The sequence below is a fragment of the Acromyrmex echinatior genome, chromosome 15 (assembly GCF_024713525.1).
Source record: "Acromyrmex echinatior isolate Ae372 chromosome 15, ASM2471352v2, whole genome shotgun sequence".
NCBI classification, from domain to species: Eukaryota; Metazoa; Arthropoda; class Insecta; order Hymenoptera; family Formicidae; genus Acromyrmex; species Acromyrmex echinatior.
This window is the reverse complement of record NC_141866.1, coordinates 1471824-1490159: the sequence shown is the minus strand read 5'-3', so window position 1 is coordinate 1490159 and position 18336 is coordinate 1471824. Positions and strand designations below refer to the sequence as shown.

The 18336-nt window shown below is 32.1% G+C and overlaps 1 protein-coding gene across 1 annotated transcript; it reads left to right on the top strand.

Annotated features, from left to right (window-relative positions):
* The first annotated feature begins 8881 nt into the window (after nt 1-8881).
* LOC105151165 (heat shock 70 kDa protein cognate 4-like) lies at nt 8882-15849 on the top strand. Its single transcript, XM_087414092.1, has 3 exons — nt 8882-9207; nt 9401-9458; nt 15808-15849. Exons 1-3 carry the CDS (start codon nt 8882-8884, stop codon nt 15847-15849), a joined length of 426 nt encoding a protein of 141 aa, XP_087270218.1.
* The last annotated feature ends 2487 nt before the right edge of the window (nt 15850-18336 follow it).

The following is an 18336-nucleotide window of genomic DNA, read 5'->3' as shown; positions in this document are numbered from 1 at the left end:
GACTGCTGAAGTCTAATAAGGGAGCTACGCGGTCTTTGCCATCGCCAGACCCTTGATGAGCTTTAATTTACTCGTGTAGCTTACGGAATATAATAAATGCTGCTGCCCTTCTGGAGGCAGTTAACTATGCCAGCCAGATCGCATACTGGTGGATAGATGTGCATTCTGCAAACGACAGGCATTATCCTTTCATTTTATGTACTTAATGAGGTAGATTCGTTCGCAATACAGCTATGAACGAATATAAAGCAGTTTGTTTTATAATTAGAATTATATTGTCATAGCTTAATAGATCCCCTTAGGGAAAGGTCCCTTGATTCTTTAATAAAGAATAGTGACTGCTCTCTTTTTTAGATATTTTCAGACATTTTAGTTCTGCATTTATGTATTCGAAAAACCTTGTACAACAAGGCTTGAGAAGTCACTCCTTTATTTGTATCGAAGTTACAGTTAAAATTATTTTCTTTCATAATTTTAATTTAACTTCGTTTTTTTCTTTCCATCTATAACTGTAACTTAGTTACGTTTTTGGTGATTAATAATATAATAGTTACTTTTATAGTTACAAAATACTCTGCATGGGATTTTATCGTTTTGAGAGATGTAAGAAAAGTACAGTTTTTAAGATGTATATAAATTCAAAGAGTTCCTAATATGTTAGATAAGCACAAACATATGAATTTTTGATTATTTTGATTATTTCATTAAAAAAACTCCAATCGCGCTCGCGCGTTAGTGATCCGTATTTCTTTGCAAGTAAAAAGTTAGCGGTCATGAATATCAGATAAGAAGTTTTTAAGAAGTATAATGCATAAGCACGCCTTATTGCCGCGTGGCAATAATTTCATCATGAAGATATAATTTAAGGCTTTGTAATATTCCCTTACGAATCTTGAAGAATAGGAAAAAAAAAAGAAATATGTGATATATTTAAGAAAGAAAAAATTTATGAAATTTATAAAAAAGAAAATATATACGCAAGTAAAAAATTATTGAATATTACATCCTCATTAAAATCAGAATGTTTATTTTTTTAAACGATTTAAATGTGTAATTATTCAAAAATTAACTGTTTAAAAATGGATAAAATTGAATAAATGAATGAATAAAAACGAATGAAATTAATTAAAATAATGCAATTAGTCAAATATCTTGTTACTCACAAAAAACATCTCGAAATAAACTTATTTATAAAAACTTATAAATTCTGTGATAACATAAGATGGACTAAAAGTGACTAAAATGATCAACTTGATTATAGAAGAAAAAAACTTTAAATACCCAGATTTCTTGAGTTGAATAAGATAACAATTTTTAATATAGGATTATAACTTGGCGCTAGTTGATGTTAAATCTTTTATACAATTGATATACTTATCATCAAGGTTATCAAGGTTGGTAACTCGTTACTTCCACACAAAGTTACAGTTAGAATTACTTTTTTCAATAACTGTAACTTGTAAATTTCGCTCTCAGTTATGGTAGAGAAATAGTTCCAATATATATTTCGTCGATTACTTCAACTACTCATGGAAAAACTACTGAAATATTTGAAAGAAAAAATTGATTATTTTGATATAATATTTTTTTCTTAAAACCCTAACCAATGAACACTTATACTGAATGCTATAATATAAAACTTTGGCCACTACCAAAAATTAATAAATACGAAAATTTATCTGTACAATTTACGAAATTTATTATTAGGGAAAAAGGATCTGACGTCTATGAATATTTTTCGTGTACCTTTCATTACTTGATTACGTGGTTAAAAAGTCTCTTTGTCCTCTTCATTATCAAATAACAAAACAATAGCTTTATATTATCATTTTTTCATAGTTTTTTATTTTCGGGTTTTTAGGAATTTATGCAAAACAATGATATTCAATTTTAAAATTTGCAACACTATCGACTGTCTATGGCTCCTCTCTCGCTCTATTTTTCAGTCTTTCTCGAATCTCACTACTGACAAGAAATTTCTTAATATATTGCAAATCGAGAATATTATTCACGACTATGATTCATAATCTTGTTATATAATAATTAGAATTTTCATCTTGAAATGTTCAAAGAATCCTTCTGTAAAGTATTTATCATTAGTTTGAGGTTCTCTCATCGTGTGAAAGATAGTATTTTGGAGGGTACCAAATCGTGAAAAAATCAAATTTCAATTTTGAAAATTAAATTCAAATCTTATTTTATTTAGAATAGTATTACTTTATTCCACCTTATAATTTCTTTTATAGATTCTTTGTAACATTTCAAGATGAAAAGTCTAATTATTATATAACAAGATTATGAATCATAATTATAATATCTTCGATTATGCAAATATATCAAGTTTACGCAAAATATGCATTTTATGCAAATAATATGCTCAATTTATGCAAATATGTCAAGTTCATGCAAAATATGCATTTTATGCAAATAATATGCTCAATTTATGCAAATATGCAATTTATACAAAATATGCATTTTATGCAAAATATTCAATTAAATATTTTGCATAAATATCCGCAGTCTAACTATGATAATTTTTAAATGTGAAAAGTTAACAAATTACAAAGCTAGAATTTTGCATCCTTAGGAATGTCAATGCAAAGATGCTAAATTTGTTATTGTCTTGTTACTGTAATTTTTAAGCCTTATAATTCAAAAAGTAGTTATTGGAAAAATATTTTGCTAAAGTATTTTGAAAAACTCTTGAAATAAGCTATAAGAATAATGCAATAAAATATAATATGCATTAAAATATGCATTCTTTTAGAACGAGAACTGAATACATGCTAATAACGAAAATATGCCTACAATATAAACTGTAACAGATCATATATAAACATGTATAAAAATATATATCAATCGTTATACATGTATATATATCTGTATATAAATACGTAATAAAAAATTTATGTATATCATTTATAAGAAACATATAGCATATAAAATTATATTAATTATATTTAATAAATTGCAATAATTATATACGTTTTTATTTAATTTTAATAAAAATAAATATAATTACAATATATACAATAATATATACAGGATATCCCACATTTGAGATAATGCATTAAGATTTTTCGAAAACTATGGTAGTTTTTTCGAACGTTTACTACTTTTGTTTAAAAATGTTTTTTCGTGTCTACAATATAATAATGTTTTCAAAAAATCTTAATGCATTATTAAATAATGGGATATCCTGTACATATATATATGATTATGTATGAGAATGTTTTTAGCCAGGAATTTATGCGCATCAACGATATTAAGGAATTATTAAGGAATTATTAAGGAATTTATTTTTATAAATGAATACGTGTTATAAACACACGCGCCTGATTCATATAAGATTTTTCGGAGAAAATCTTAAGAAAAATTCCCCACTTATCGGCAGAATATTTTTTTTTTGGCCTATATGTATATGTATGAACGTACTTTATATATAGTTTTATATAATTGTATATGTAATGACTTATATACAATTATGTATGACAAATTTTTTACTGGGTCAATACATATTTTGAGAAGAGTCATTTGAAGCATAGTCTAATAAATAGGTCTAATATACAGGATGCCCAAAATTATAAGGTAATATCGGATTCATATGCATTAATTTCATTAGACATAACATCTCTGTTTACAAACGTTTCTCTGGATTTGACTATTGAGGACATCGACAATAGATAGATGAACATAGAAAAAAAAGCAAACGTCCTGAAAGAAGAGTTTTCGGTGGCAATCAAACTTATCATATCATCCACTTATTTTATTTTTGACGAAAGTACATATAAATAGAATGGGAATGCCCATGCATTCCCGCATCTTTGATTCCCAACATTACCAATATTGTCATCCAAGATTCGGAAGAAAAAGAGTTTTAAATCTTTACATACTTTTTTGAGGCATAATGCATAGACATATCTTATTTCCACGCGATAATAATTTCATCATAAAGCACAGTAATTAGAGGCGTTATAATATTCAGTTAAATCCAAGTTCTTTGCGAATCGCGAAGAATAGAAGAAAAGAGAAGAAAACGTAGGAAAAAGAGCGATATACATAAATTCATTTTCACATATACGCTCACATTCGATCGTATTTCAAAACATATGAGCCATCTCATTGAAAGCTACATAGGATTTCATGAATATCATATTAGGCGTGCTGTCCTATACGTCGTTTTAAAGGCCAACACTTGATTCAAAAGCACGATATAGCAAGGCAACTCGGCTTATTTCGGGTACCGAAGTTACATTTCCACGGAGAATACGGCGCTGAAAGTGGGAGAGATCCAACGGATGTATTCGCCGGTTTTGTGTCGGGAAAATCATGCCGTACCCGCTTTATCTTGCCACGGCTTTCAGTCGATTTTCTTTACGTAGACCAGGCTGGGCGATAACGACCGCGGCTATCGAACAACGCGCCGCACCGTCGCGCCTAAAACCCGTTATAAAAGCCGTGGACCGATTTCATTTTATCGCAACGTTGTCATCGGCGAATTACCGCGTAAACCGCCTGGACAGTGTACGAGTGGATATTACGTTGGATCTGCAATAACTGTAAGCGTTTCAGGATTTATATTCGGTCGCGAACCACCATATTGAACACAGTGTGTGTGCGCGATTTGCTAAGCCCTTCACTGCACCAAGCAACGTTGGATCAACTCGTTTTTGAAAGTGCCGGGAACTTGTTCTTTTCGCTTTTATTAGAATTAAATTTAGCATGAGATATTTTAATTTCGTGATGTTGTGATTAATTTTCGCGTTATTATTTCTAATATCTTTATCAATGCTTAACTTCTTTTTACTCGATTAATTGATTATACATAAATTAAATAAGAGCTATAAATTATTTTTTTTAATGAATCTTTTTTTATATAGAAAATCTTTACAGATTTCTACTTTTATGTAGAAAATCTTTACAGATTTCTGCTGTTACATTATTGTTTTATATGTATAATAAAACAAGTACGATGTTAGCTCGATTAAGCGTATACCTTTCTCTAGATATTTATATTACAACCAGTCATTGTAAAACGTCCGAGCTAGTTGAACGAAATCAATACGCTGAATAGTCTCTAATCACTATACGTTACACGTATTGTATCGGAAATCGTTAGATGATTGCTAGCTCGAGTCGAAGACTTGTAGTTACGATCGCGGCCAGAAACGAGCATCGTGGACTACAAAATTGGTAACTAGGTTTATATTCCGGAGATCGGTCGTTGACTCGCAGCCAGAAATCGGAGGAAGAATCAAGATTCGAGACGGTTTTGAATGGTCTATCAGAGCATTTCGTTTTTCTCTATATTTCTACTCTTTCTCATCTATTGTTTTCTCTCTATCTTTTTTCCATTCCTCCACACTCCACTCTCGCATCCTCTCACTAAAAAGCACACACCTCCCCGTGTCATCCCTTTCGTCGCTTTTGTCCACCTCTTCGCGAAACAATAAATTTTCTAAACTTAAATTTGGTCTGTGCGCGACAACGACCACGACCATACTACAACCATCAACCAACTTCTGCTTCTATAGTGCGTATATGTACATACGCACGCCGAGCGTGGAAATGCGGCTTGTACCGGCTTCATGCACCCTTGTTTACCGGTCTGACGACATATTTACGAGGGCTCGGACCCCTCGATCCAATCTCGATATTCGGTTCAACTCTGTTCATCACTCTCGACGTATACCTCGCATGTCTATCTCACGTCGCCTCCGTAAGGCGAAACTTATCAGACACTTTCATTGCTTCCTCTTCTTATGTTCCTCCATTCGTCTTCTTTCTCTCTTGTTATTTCCTTATCTCTCGCGTCGTTTCACCCGCGTCCTGTACGCTGACGTCGCGTCGGAGTAAGCGAATTATTAAGAGCGCACGATATTCCGTGAAGCCATTCATTGTTTTCCACGTAGCTGGATTTATCGTTCTGGCGGGCGTCTCGTTTAAATCCCCTACGTGCCGGCGGCGGACCAGTTTAGGGCGGATCTCTTGGCGTACGCGTTCATGTACCCGTATTCTGAACGTAAGCACGATACACGTTCCCGAATTAACTCGGTTAAGCAATAATCGATCGGCTATGCGTTCCAGCTTGGCGATCAAGGTAAGAAGGTTGAAGTAACGAAGACGCAAAGCTACGACGATCATTTCATCTTGATATAAGATTGATACATTGATACATTATCATTTGTATTCTACTGCTTTTAATGCTTGTCTTCTATAGATTTTAATGCTTTACAAAAAGAATAGTATCTTTACTAAGAGCTTTATTCTTGTATAGACTGCTTTTCGATTATCAGGTTAATTACTCTATTATATATATAGCTTCAAATTTTGGTATTAGACTCTCTCTCTCTCTCTCTCTCTCTCTCTCTCTCTCTCTCTCTCTTTTATAAAAATATCTTTTAAAGTTGCAAAGTAATAATTTGACTGTGTTACAAAAAGTCTATCGCAAGTCTATCGCTTTCAAATACAGTATTTATAGTAATCTGCTTAATCTATTTGATCTGTGCAAAATTGCATAAAATTTGTTATCTACATATTGTATATTTATGACAGAAATTAATTTTAGCATTCTTGAATTCGATTTTATATTTATTTGAATAAAAGGAAAGACTATAACAATCAAATGGCGAGGAAAGAAAGAGAAAGAAAATAATAAAAAAAGGGACCATAACCTCATCGTTACCAAGAGAGTAGAAAAAAGTTAAGCCATAGCAAAACTTTATTATAACGTTATAAAAAGGGTAGGCTGTATGATCGTCGCCCTTCGTCCGTCATTCAGTTCACGACGCTGGTCACGAACCGTTCGACCCTCTTCAGATTATACGATAGTGAGGGAATCAACGTGTCACGTGTCGAATTTACGTATGATTCACATCAAATTTTCTGGTCGCTTTCAAAATTGTCATGCGAGACAGGATTTTAAGATGTGTAGATTGTTAAAATTACATTTATCTTGCTCTCGTGTTTTCCTATCGCGCCTCACTTTCTGCCACAAAGCATCGTGTAATTGGTCGCCGGTATTGCAATCAACATTTTAATCAACCCTCTGTGTTTGTCATATTAATTGTTAATCGAATATGTGATAATTAAAATATTGTTAGCAATCAACGTTGTGGAATGCAATAACATGGGCAGACCGACAAGATTGATACATGGTATCGAACGTTCGATACTCTGAGCGAAAATGTTAAACTAGATGAATAAAGATATTGTTTTGTTAAATAAGTAAGATTCTTTCATCTTAATAAATAAAATGAAAAAAAATAAGGATTTTCATTCATAGTGCGTAGATGGAAAATTTATCTAACCAATAAGTGTTAATATTGGCGGATACAATCGGTCCTCAATTCCTACATAATTCATTGCTGTAATTATGATGCTCGGTACGGCGAAGGCTCGGAATTGACAGGACAATAGACAACGCCGGGGACGTTACGAAACAACGGAACCGCGATTCAACGATCAAGTCCACGTCGCTGCTTTCCAAAATTTCAGGTCCGCAATGACAGTACCGGCGGCCAGCATCGATCTGGTCACGACCCGCATCAAGATATATCGTTATCCTAAAGTGAAGTTTATCGTTAACGATCAAGGAAATCTATCACGAACTACGTTATTTACAAAGACCAAACGATTGATCGGGAAGGAGCAAAGAATCCCAATACGAGTTTTGATGAATTCTAATACGAGTTTTGATGAGCTTTCTTGCATAAATTTGCATCGACTAGATTTGTCTCCAATTTCAGTCTTTCACGCGAGTCGTAACAAGCATACTATCTCAATAAAATTTGAATCCCATTATTGACATAGCAACAACCATGAATAAAATTTGAACAGTAACGTTGAGATCAAGCGATTTGGCAAGATCGCTAGTTTATTCAATGTATCCATTGTTTTTGCTCCTGTTTCTGGTTGCAGTTACAGTATTTCACCATTGTTAGAACACGGGAAGAAGGGAATCAACGGAAGTACCGGTGAAGTCGGTAATGCGCTCGTTTCGGCGCCGCCAAATCGACTCGCTGCTTCGAAATCTACTATCGCTCGTATACGGACTTGGGATACGACTAGTCCGCCGTAATGGACCGTGTTTATGATGCTGATAATAGCCGCAACCGCTTCCTTTTGGAGTGGTTGTCTTAGTTGGACTCACGTCCGCCTCCAATTAGGGCTACATCTCGACACAATTTAGTCGACCAACGTGTTAAGATAAAACCATATTTAATTCTGAAAGGGAGCATAGAGAAAGCAGAGAAGAAAAGAAAGGCGAGATTTTAATTTCATTTTCTATCTTAATTTACAATTTTAATTCTTATTTTATAAATAGTAAATAAATTAGGCTTCCTCCATTTAATAAAATATTTTTAAGAATAATTTGGTATAGTAATTCTATATATGTATACTGAAAAAAGTCTAGTATAAATAACTAAAAATAAATATATTTTGTTGAGCGATCTGAATATACAATGAATGACGAAACATTTAAATATATGCAAGGAGAGCTTAAATAAACAGTTTTACAAACTAAAAGACTAAATGATAAATGATTTGAAGATTCGTCGATTTCATCTGACATAAAATATTAGTTCTTCCAGTCATCAATGACAGTGAGCAAAAATCCGACTGCAATATAAAGTGACGTATATAAATGGCGAGGAAAATCCCGTTCTGATATACGCGCTTAATGAAAGAGGAAAAAAAATACTTGTGCCACGTAAAGAACTCGATCGATCGTACTGACTAAGCACGTTCCTTCCTTCATAAGTTTTATCCTGGTGAATGTTTTTCATCCTCGTACCGCTTCATTAATTACTCGTTGCGTATTATTACACAAGGGGGAAGCGAAATCTTTCTTCCCCCTGGAAGCGAAGAGATCTCCACGATGATTTTGACCAGGATGAAGGAAGCTTACTTGGGCACGACTATCACGAACGCTGTGATCACGGTACCGATGTACTTCAACGACTCTCAACGTCAGGCTACGAAGGACATGGGCACTATCGCCGCTTTGAACGTCCTGAGTATCATTAACGAGCCGACCGCAGCCGCCATCGCTTACAGACTCGACAAAAAGGATAGTAGTGAAAGGAACATTCTGATCTTCAATCTCGGCGGTGGTGCTTTCGACGTATCGATACTAATTATTGACGATGGCACATTTAAAGTAAATAACCTGCGTGTGCCTAGTTCGGACACATCGATAAAAGAATATTCCGCACTGCAGACATATACTTAAAAATGGCAAATCAAATTGTTGTCTAAAATATTTGCATTGAATAATGACACAAGCATTATACAGTTATTTAATATTTAATTTTAATGAAATATATATATATATATATATATATATAAATAATATATATAAACTTAATAGTATAAACTACATTAAAGATGTTTTGACAAATTTTGATAATCATCTGATTATATATTTCGTGCGATTTATGAGAAAATACAAGAAGATTTGATAAAGAGGATAAGCGAGCTGTTTATTGACTGAAAACTGCCTGTGAGCATGCCAAAAGAATTTTTCTATGCAGATTTCAAAATCGATGCTTTGTTGTGTGTAGATGTGTGACATCATTTTTACGTTTTGATCACGCGCTCGTTTCGTTTCGAGGAATTAAACTAGAATCTCTTTAAAAGCATTATCATAAGAAGCGCCTATAGAGAAGGCACTACATGATGCTAAAATGGATAAGATAAAACAGAGATCCATGATATAGTAGTCTTGTTAGTAGATCAATGAAGATAGCACGTACACATACACGCATTCACATTAAAGAGCTTCTACAAGTTATAGCTAATCCCATGTCATCGCTTTGCCAACCGAGGCGTATATTTCAAAGAGGTATCATAGTTGAAACAACTCATTGTTTAATCAGGCAAATTAATATTTGTTGACTCAATTTCCTGTGATAAAAGCCAAGATAATGCTAAGTGGTTACGTTCGATAACAAAACATATTAAAGTGCGATTCAATTTCCACGTGCCCACTACCATTTCGTTTCGCAGAGAAAAGTCGTAGAGACCATAAAGAAGACAAAGGTTGTCCCCAGATGTTTGTTACGGTATTAATGAACTAGATGAAAAAATTAACAGACACTTCTGCTACTCCCATTGTAATTGTAGAAAAACATTTTTCGTCGATTCCCTGAGAAAATTTGACACAATCAATTTTTTAAGGATATATATATATGGCAATCTAAATCGTCACGCTGTGAGTAAAAGTCTCGTTCAAGTTTACAGACTTATTTAATTCCATGTTGTAGAAAAAATCCTTAAAAAATTGATTGCGTCAAATTTTATATATATATGATTTGTATAGAGGTCCGAGGACATACTGGAGAGTTAGTTGCTTCTCTCTCGATTGACATTGAAACGATCGTGATAACTGTTTTCATCAGAAGCAAAAAAAAATATGATGATCCCGACAAAACAAACGTAGGCGTTCACTACATATCACCAACAATCAATCGGACGTGCTGATACAAGTTTACGAGGAAGAAAGGATAATTAAAGACAACTTTTAAGAAAGTTCGAATTTTCTGCTATTCTGTCGGAGGGACCTTAGATTGAAGCAGATTTTACAAAATATAACACAATTAGATATGAAATTTCAAAGAAAATTGAGATACCAGAAAATATAAGAAAACGTTTCAGTTACATATTAATTTATTTTTGTAAGAAGCTATTCTTTTTAATAAATACAAAATTTTTAATTTATTAAATTTTTATAATAAATATAAGTTTTAATAATAAAACTTATAAGAAAGATGAAAGATATTAAATATATGGAGATAAGTCAAATATGATCTTTTCTTCTTTTTTTATTTAGAAAAAAATAAATGTTGTACGTACAGAAACACCAGACATATGAAAATTAATTATATTAAAAACAAAATCTTTCTCGATATTTATTTTTGCAAGATTTGTGAGGATATATGTGCGTGCGTGCGTGCGTGCGTGCGTGCGTGCGTGCGTGCGTGCGTGCGTGCGTGCGTGTGTGTGTGTGTGTGTGTGTGTGTGTGTGTGTGTGTGTGTGTGTATATATATATATATATATATATATATATATATATATATATACCATATATATATATATATTATTAATAAAATATTATTAATAGTTAATATAAGAATTAAAAGTTGTGATAGAAGAAAAGAAAATATATATATGTTTGATCGAATACATTTCAAGTGTATAGATATTTATCTTTAATATATAGTACAGATATTTATTGGCACCATTTCTTCCTCGAACTTGTTACGCTTTTTTCGCAAGACTAGCATTTCCTTTATCGCGGTTGACCGCTTTAATGATTACCGATCAGTAATTAAAAGAAGGAACCTCCAGGACTCAAACGACTAATAAATATTTCAACGATCGACATTGGAGATAAGAAAACAATCCTACGAAGCAATAGGCCCCAGAATGAATTATACCGAAACGTGAGTATTGCAATAAAAAAAAAGTATTCTTGAGAGAGAATGTATAGCTTGGTTCAAAGGATAAGAGTAAAGGCAGAGAATGATTCTCATGTCCCGAGATTTCTTTTCTGCCCGTTGCCATCAACGCCCGAATCGGAAGAGACTCTATTGGAATTGTCAGACCATTCGGATAAGCAGCCTGATGCTAGTCGGAACAAAATCGTAATCAAAAAAAAAAAGAGAAAGAAATCGAAAACAAACGGTCGGCCTAGTTGAAAAGAAGAGAAATAAAGAAAGGGATACCGTGTTTTTTCCCACAAAATTTATTTTCACCCTCGAGTTACGTTTGACATCGACGCTAACGGCGTCTTGGTAGAAAAATAAACGAACAAGAAGAAAAAAATAATGATTACCAATGACAAAGAACGCTTCAGCAGAGAAGGCATCGAACGAATGGCGAACGAAGCGGAAAGATATCATACTAAAAACGACAAACAAAGAAAAAGAGTCGTAGCTAAGAACTTCGAATCATATTGCTTTAACATGAAAAGTACGATGGAGAAAGAGAAGGTCAAGAGAAGATAAAGTAGGTATGAAAAGCGTATCATTAAGAAGTGTAATAAAATTATCAAGTAAACATCAAGAAAAATTTAAAAATGCAAAGAAATAAAAACATAAATATAAAAAAAATGCAAAGAAATAAAAACATAACTTTAAATATTTCTATTCAGTTTCATACTTCTATAGTAACGGTACAAATGACTAGAAAGCAGTTCAAACGAAAAGCAGTTCCATTCTCATGTATTCTTTTATAGATGTTTCTTAGTATTTATTAAATAAAATCATTTAAATCGCGGTGAGAGAGAGAGAGAGAGAGAGAGAGAGAGAGAGAGAGAAAGAGAAAGAGAACTCTATTGATACAATTGAAAAATATGTTTAATAAAATTTATAATAAAATCATTCTTGATATCATGATTGATCTTGATATCATGATATTGTGCGATCTTGGATACAAAATAATCTTAGAAATATTGGTTTTATTTAATATTCAAATAAGTATTATATCGTGTTGCTATACAGAAAATAAAAAAGGAAAAGGAAAAATGCGAATTTATTATTTACATAATAAATTATTAAAAATGTTTTTATATGTTTTCTTGTGGCATTATGATTAGAAATTTATGATAGTTCTTTTACAATATAAATTTTAAAAATGTATTCGAATATCTTTTTTTGAGGTTAATTACATCATTTTTATATTTCTTTTTTTAATATTACGATATCTTGTCAGAATAAATCGAAAAACATTAACTAACATATATTTTAAAATTGCTGATATTTTCCGTTTGATGATATATATCTCATTACCAACTATCATCAAAGAGATGCTGGAGTTCCTACATGCGCCTCAACAGATAATAAAAAGAAATATTATAAAAATATTTAATGCATGTGTTACATCGAATTATTTTAAATTTAATGATCTTTTATAAATAAATAAACCTATATATATTATTTAAAAAAGGTTACAAAAATACTCGTGTTGCAAAATCTAGAAAATACGATAAGGAAACTGCTGTTGGTAACATTAGTAATAGTCCGATCAAAGAGAACATGACAGAAACATTCCTGTAATCGCAAAATGTTCCCGCGCACTACTGCCCTCTGAAGAAATGATTGTCAAAACTAAATAACAATATCCATTTTTTGCGCTCCTGATGAAAATAAATTACTCAAATCGTTAAAATCTCTATTAATTGATAGATTTATTTCAGCGATTTCACCAATTAAACGGACAATAAATTATAGTGACTCTTTTTTACATATTTGTTTTTCTACATTTATATTTTTATTTCTAATTCATTTACTTTATTTATTAATCATTTCGCATTAAAATATAAATTTTAATACTACCTTTGATAGTATTAAAAAGGCTGCTCTGTTTTTATCAAATATATTTTCAATTTGCAAATCGTTGAATAAAGTTGAAATTCTTCTAATTGTAAGCAAACTACAATTAACTACTACTTTAATTTAAAGTTGTAAGAAAATTTAAATGAACAAAAAATGAATCAATCTGTAGAAGTCTTCCATTACATTCGCCAATTTTTAACGGTAGTCCTCTTATTCTCAGCAAAACACCAAGTTACAATTATTATAACTGTAGTATAAAGCACGTGTTATGTTACAGTTATATTATATGACAAATTAGAACTAAGAGGCATGTTACGTACAACTTCAGGTTAGCTGGATTTAATTGTTTTAGGTTGAATTGTTCCACTTTTCGGTAAACTTTAGCTCACTATCTTACTCTCTTATTCTCTTATGCTCTTACACTTTTACTTTTTTGTTTATTTAATAGGAAAATTACCACATAGTTTATCCGAAGATAAAACAACTAGCCTTTAATGTATTATATATGAATTTAATATTAATTTTCATACAATGTATTTATTTGATACCAAAATGTAGAACATAAAGAAAGAACAAAGTAATCAGACACAATATAATATAATAAAATATAATACAACATAAAAAATACAATTAAATCTTTTCCATATAAAATATAAAATATATAAATTGCTTAAACATTTTTACAGCATTTTTGTTTTCACATTTTGCTTATGTATAAGATATCTTGTGTACAAACTGTATGTATATCACAAAATTCACATATAATTCTAATTCTGTAATCAGGAAATATTTACATTTTTATTTAATAAATCTTTCAATAATACAATGTTTATTAATGGGTCTTTAAACGAAAACGGAGATGCGACCTGATCAAGATAACAATAGGAAAACTAACGAAGATTTGAAAGGATCAATAAACCTCAAAAAAGTTGAGAATAAGACTAGTTAACTGCCTGGTATTTCCGATAGTGACATATGGAAGTAAGTCTTGGATAATAAAGCAGTCAGAGAGAAGAAGGATAGAAGCCACTGAGATGTTCTGTTGGCGAAAGATGCTATCCCATCGTCAAATAACTCCATATTAAAAGAACTCAAAATCGAAAGAAAGATCTCCGGAAACGTACAACTACAGCAGTTGAGATATTTTGAACATATTATGACAAGAGAACCAGACAATATGGAGAAACTTATTATTCAGAGAAAAGTAGAAGGACATCTTCCTAAGAGGAAGATCCCCAACTCGATGGATTAATCAAATAATAGAAATTTGCGAAAGACCAATGCATGAAATAACATAGGACAGAACTCTATGGAGAGAGCTCGTTCATGATGTCACCAGCTCGGTATGAGACAAACCATCCCACTCCGCACTGGGAAGTAAGGCACTGAACGCATGGACACAGATGAAACGGAAATTCACTCAATAATATAATTAAAATTTTAAATAAAAAAATGTCATTTGAATTTTTTTTCTTTTTCCCCCGTGGGAGCGAAATATTAATTTTTTTTTTTTTTTGTTTTCCGACTGTACTATTTATTTTTAACAAAAAAAATGATCCTTCACGATCGAAACGCCCCTTCAGCTTTCTTTTTAAAAACTTAATCTTAAACAGTCTGATTTTTTTTTTTTTTTTACTTTCATGTTTATTTTTATAAAAATTTTGGGCTCGACCCCCTCTTTTTTTTTTTTTTTAAAAAAATTTATGAGTTTTTTACAATTAGTTTTTTTAATTTTTTTTTTATTTCCCAAAAAAAAAACCCTTTTCAAAAATTTAAAAAGGGGTTTTTTTTTTGAAAAATTGAAACGAAATTTTTGCATTTTAAAAAATTGGGCCAATTATAGTCAATATGAAAAAAAATATTCGTCTGTTTTGATCTTTTTAAAAATTTAAAAATTACTTACAATTACGCTTATTTTTTATAGAAGGGGCTTAAAATTTCTTTTAAAAAGTTAAAAAATTTTCCCCCCCCCTTTAAGACTTAATTTCGTTTTTTTTTTCCCAAAACGCTTTTAAAAAAGCTTTAAATTTTTCCCCAAAATTTAATCACTTTTCTTTTTTTTTTTTAAAAAAATTTTTTTTTTTTGCTTTAACCCAAAAAAAACAAGAAAAAATTTTTCGGGGAAATTTTCCCATTTAAAAATAGCAAAACGCTTTTTCGTTGGTTTAAATTTTTTTTTTTTTCTTTCCGCAAAAAAAATAAATTTCCCCAAAAAAATTTTAAAATTTACCTTGACAAATTTTGAGAAAAAATATTTTGCATGTAATGTTATTTGCTCAGTAATTGTTTTTTTTCCCCCCCAAAAATTTTTGAAAAAGATATATTATATCAACCTGACTCATTGAAATTTTTTTTGTTTCCAATTTCAAAAACATCCTTTGCCGAAAAATTAAAAATACTGTTGTACAGGGGGGAAAAAGTAATATATATTATTATTCTAAAATTTAAAAACCCAAAATTAAAAACGGCAAAAATATTTTATTAAAATTTATTAAAAATGTTTTTTAATTTGAACTTTTTAAATTTTGGAAAAACCCCCTTTTTCATTCTTTAAAAAATTTCCCTAAAAAAAAATTTTTAAAAATTAAAAATTTTTAAAACCAAAATTTTTTTTTTATCTTGGGTTTCATATTTTCAATCATCTTTTAAAATTTTTTCTTTTTTTTTTTTTTAAAATTTTTTTTCCACTGGTAAAATGTTCCTTGCGGCTAAAAAGGGCTTTGGGTTTTTGGGGGGGAAACCCCCCGGTCCGTTCTTAAATCATTTTTATTATTTGATATCCATTTCTATTCGTTGGACGTGTACACTGGCGTGGATTAAGTGTGCATCGTTATTTAATACGACATGGACGCCGGGGCAAGGCGTGCGCGGGCGCGCGTTTGGCTTGCTGCTGCTTTGTTTTGCTCCCCCAGGAAAACGTGAACGCAGGTCCGAAAAATTAAACGGGTAATTAGAGCACGCGTCTGATAAATCTAGTATATGTAACAAACTATTGATAATTTCGTTCTCTTAAAATTGGTGATATGTTATCACACATCCTTCGTTATATCACTTCCGCTTTCGAAGGACCATATTCTAATGTGAAACGTATTAGACCTCAGTTCGCCATCATGGATATGATAACGGAACACAACCGCGTGATACATCATTGATAAATGTGCCCTGTTCAACCATACTTGCTGACACCACGCGATCGTGCTTGACATACAGCGCAATCTATCTCACCGACAATTAATTGTGCGATCACCTCCGACAAAAAGCGCCATAGGTGCGGCAACGCGCTACTGAGTATTCTACAGCTACTCACAACTGATATTGTAATGCGAATTGGTATGCTTGTACATTTTAGAGAGTAGCGCACCAAATCACACAAGGACCGCTATTAGAGATTCACGGCACCATCGTATGTTTACAGCTTAGGTTCTGGTATGAAGCAAATTCCACGTTAGATCATCGTGACACAAAACTGTGTCATGCCTCTGCGAGGCTCCATCCCTCCCTGCCGACGGGCTCTATACTCAGACTGCACTCAGCCCGCCCCCGTCGGCACAGGAAGAGGTCGTGTGTGTTCATGACCACTCAAAACTCATGATTCCAGACTGAGGTACGATCTCCCGGGCCAGATTAGGACCAGCATCCAGTCGAAGGAATGTAATTGTCCTATCAAGAGGTAGTTTGTGTGCTGGCACAATATATTATTTTTACCCCTTCGATTATCTGGGAGTACCATTGCGTGACATACGCGCATCCCCAGTTTAAAGGGTGATATGACGAACAATACGGGCCAGGTGTACGAGGCTAAAGTGAGTCCTAAGTTAGAGGGAGGTAAACGGGATAGAATCGACTCTGAGGTCACGGCACCAAGTGTGCGCCTATGGAAGGGTGCGGAAGGTGAGTAACATGAGAAAAGTAGTCGAAGAGGTCGTGGAAGAGACCTCCGGTCCCAAGGCTTCGAATAACAACGAACGTATTAGAGTTAACATACGAAATATCGCGTAATACGTTTATCATTTCCATGTAATCCATTTAAAAATAAAATTTTATCAGTTATCACACATCTACATAAAAAATGTCTTTTATTGTACTTTATCAGAAAAACAGTATATTATTCTGTTCTATGACTTATGATAAAATTTTACGATTATCTGTGTCCTTTCGACGGTGAGCACAAATTGTAAATTGATTCCAATTAAATTCAAAAATTTTCACGATATTTGATTATACGTCTCTTCTTATACGTTTATGTAGTGTATTTTATTATGCATGTACGATGTATTTTATTGCATATCGCAGGTTAGCAGGAATATAAGCTCTCGTCAAGCGGCCATTATCAGTGGCACAGTGCTGGCTTACCTGATACCCATTCTGTTGGTAATCATTTGTGTCGGATATCGAGCTCTCAAGAGCCGAAGACAACAACGAGAAAATAAGAAGGTTTTAGCAAGGTATTGAAACCTGTTCACTGTCAATTCCGAAGTGAATCTTGAACATGATCGCGACTAAACCTATTTTTCACGCGGCAAGCAGAACTGCAACGATTGCGATAGATCGACGAGGATGAGGAGTCTATCCTTTACAATTCAAGCAAAATTACGAAAATCAATTAGAAGAAATTTTATACGTCAAATTTTTAGAAATGTAAAACTTTTGTATGATATGCATATATCATTTCGCATTATTTATTTTTAATTCACCAATTCCCATTCAGTGAATATTATGTCATACTTTTTATTTAAATATACATATTTACGAAAAACTACATTTAAGGCAGTAACAAATTCGTAGCTTTTCTTTTTTTCTTCATCTTTTTTTAAGTCGATTATTGCTTGCATTGTAAATCTGCACAACGACAGAAGAAAAAAACAATACTATTTCTTTCTTTTAAATTAAACATACTTTCAAACTAATCAATTTTTACAGATACATTGATAAATAAGAATAAGAGGAATCTTTTTTTTCTAACAAGTTATTCAAGTTACGAATAATGTCCGTCAT

Coding starts and splice junctions, on each gene's coding strand:
- LOC105151165 (XM_087414092.1), top strand. CDS start 8,882: ATGATTTTGACCAGGATGAAGGAAGCTTACTTGGGCACGACTATCACG. Junction 9,208..9,400: donor TCGGACACATCGATAAAAGA/ATATTCCGCACT, acceptor AGATGTTTTGAC/AAATTTTGATAATCATCTGA. Junction 9,459..15,807: donor TTATGAGAAAATACAAGAAG/ATTTGATAAAGA, acceptor AAAATTAAAAAC/GGCAAAAATATTTTATTAAA.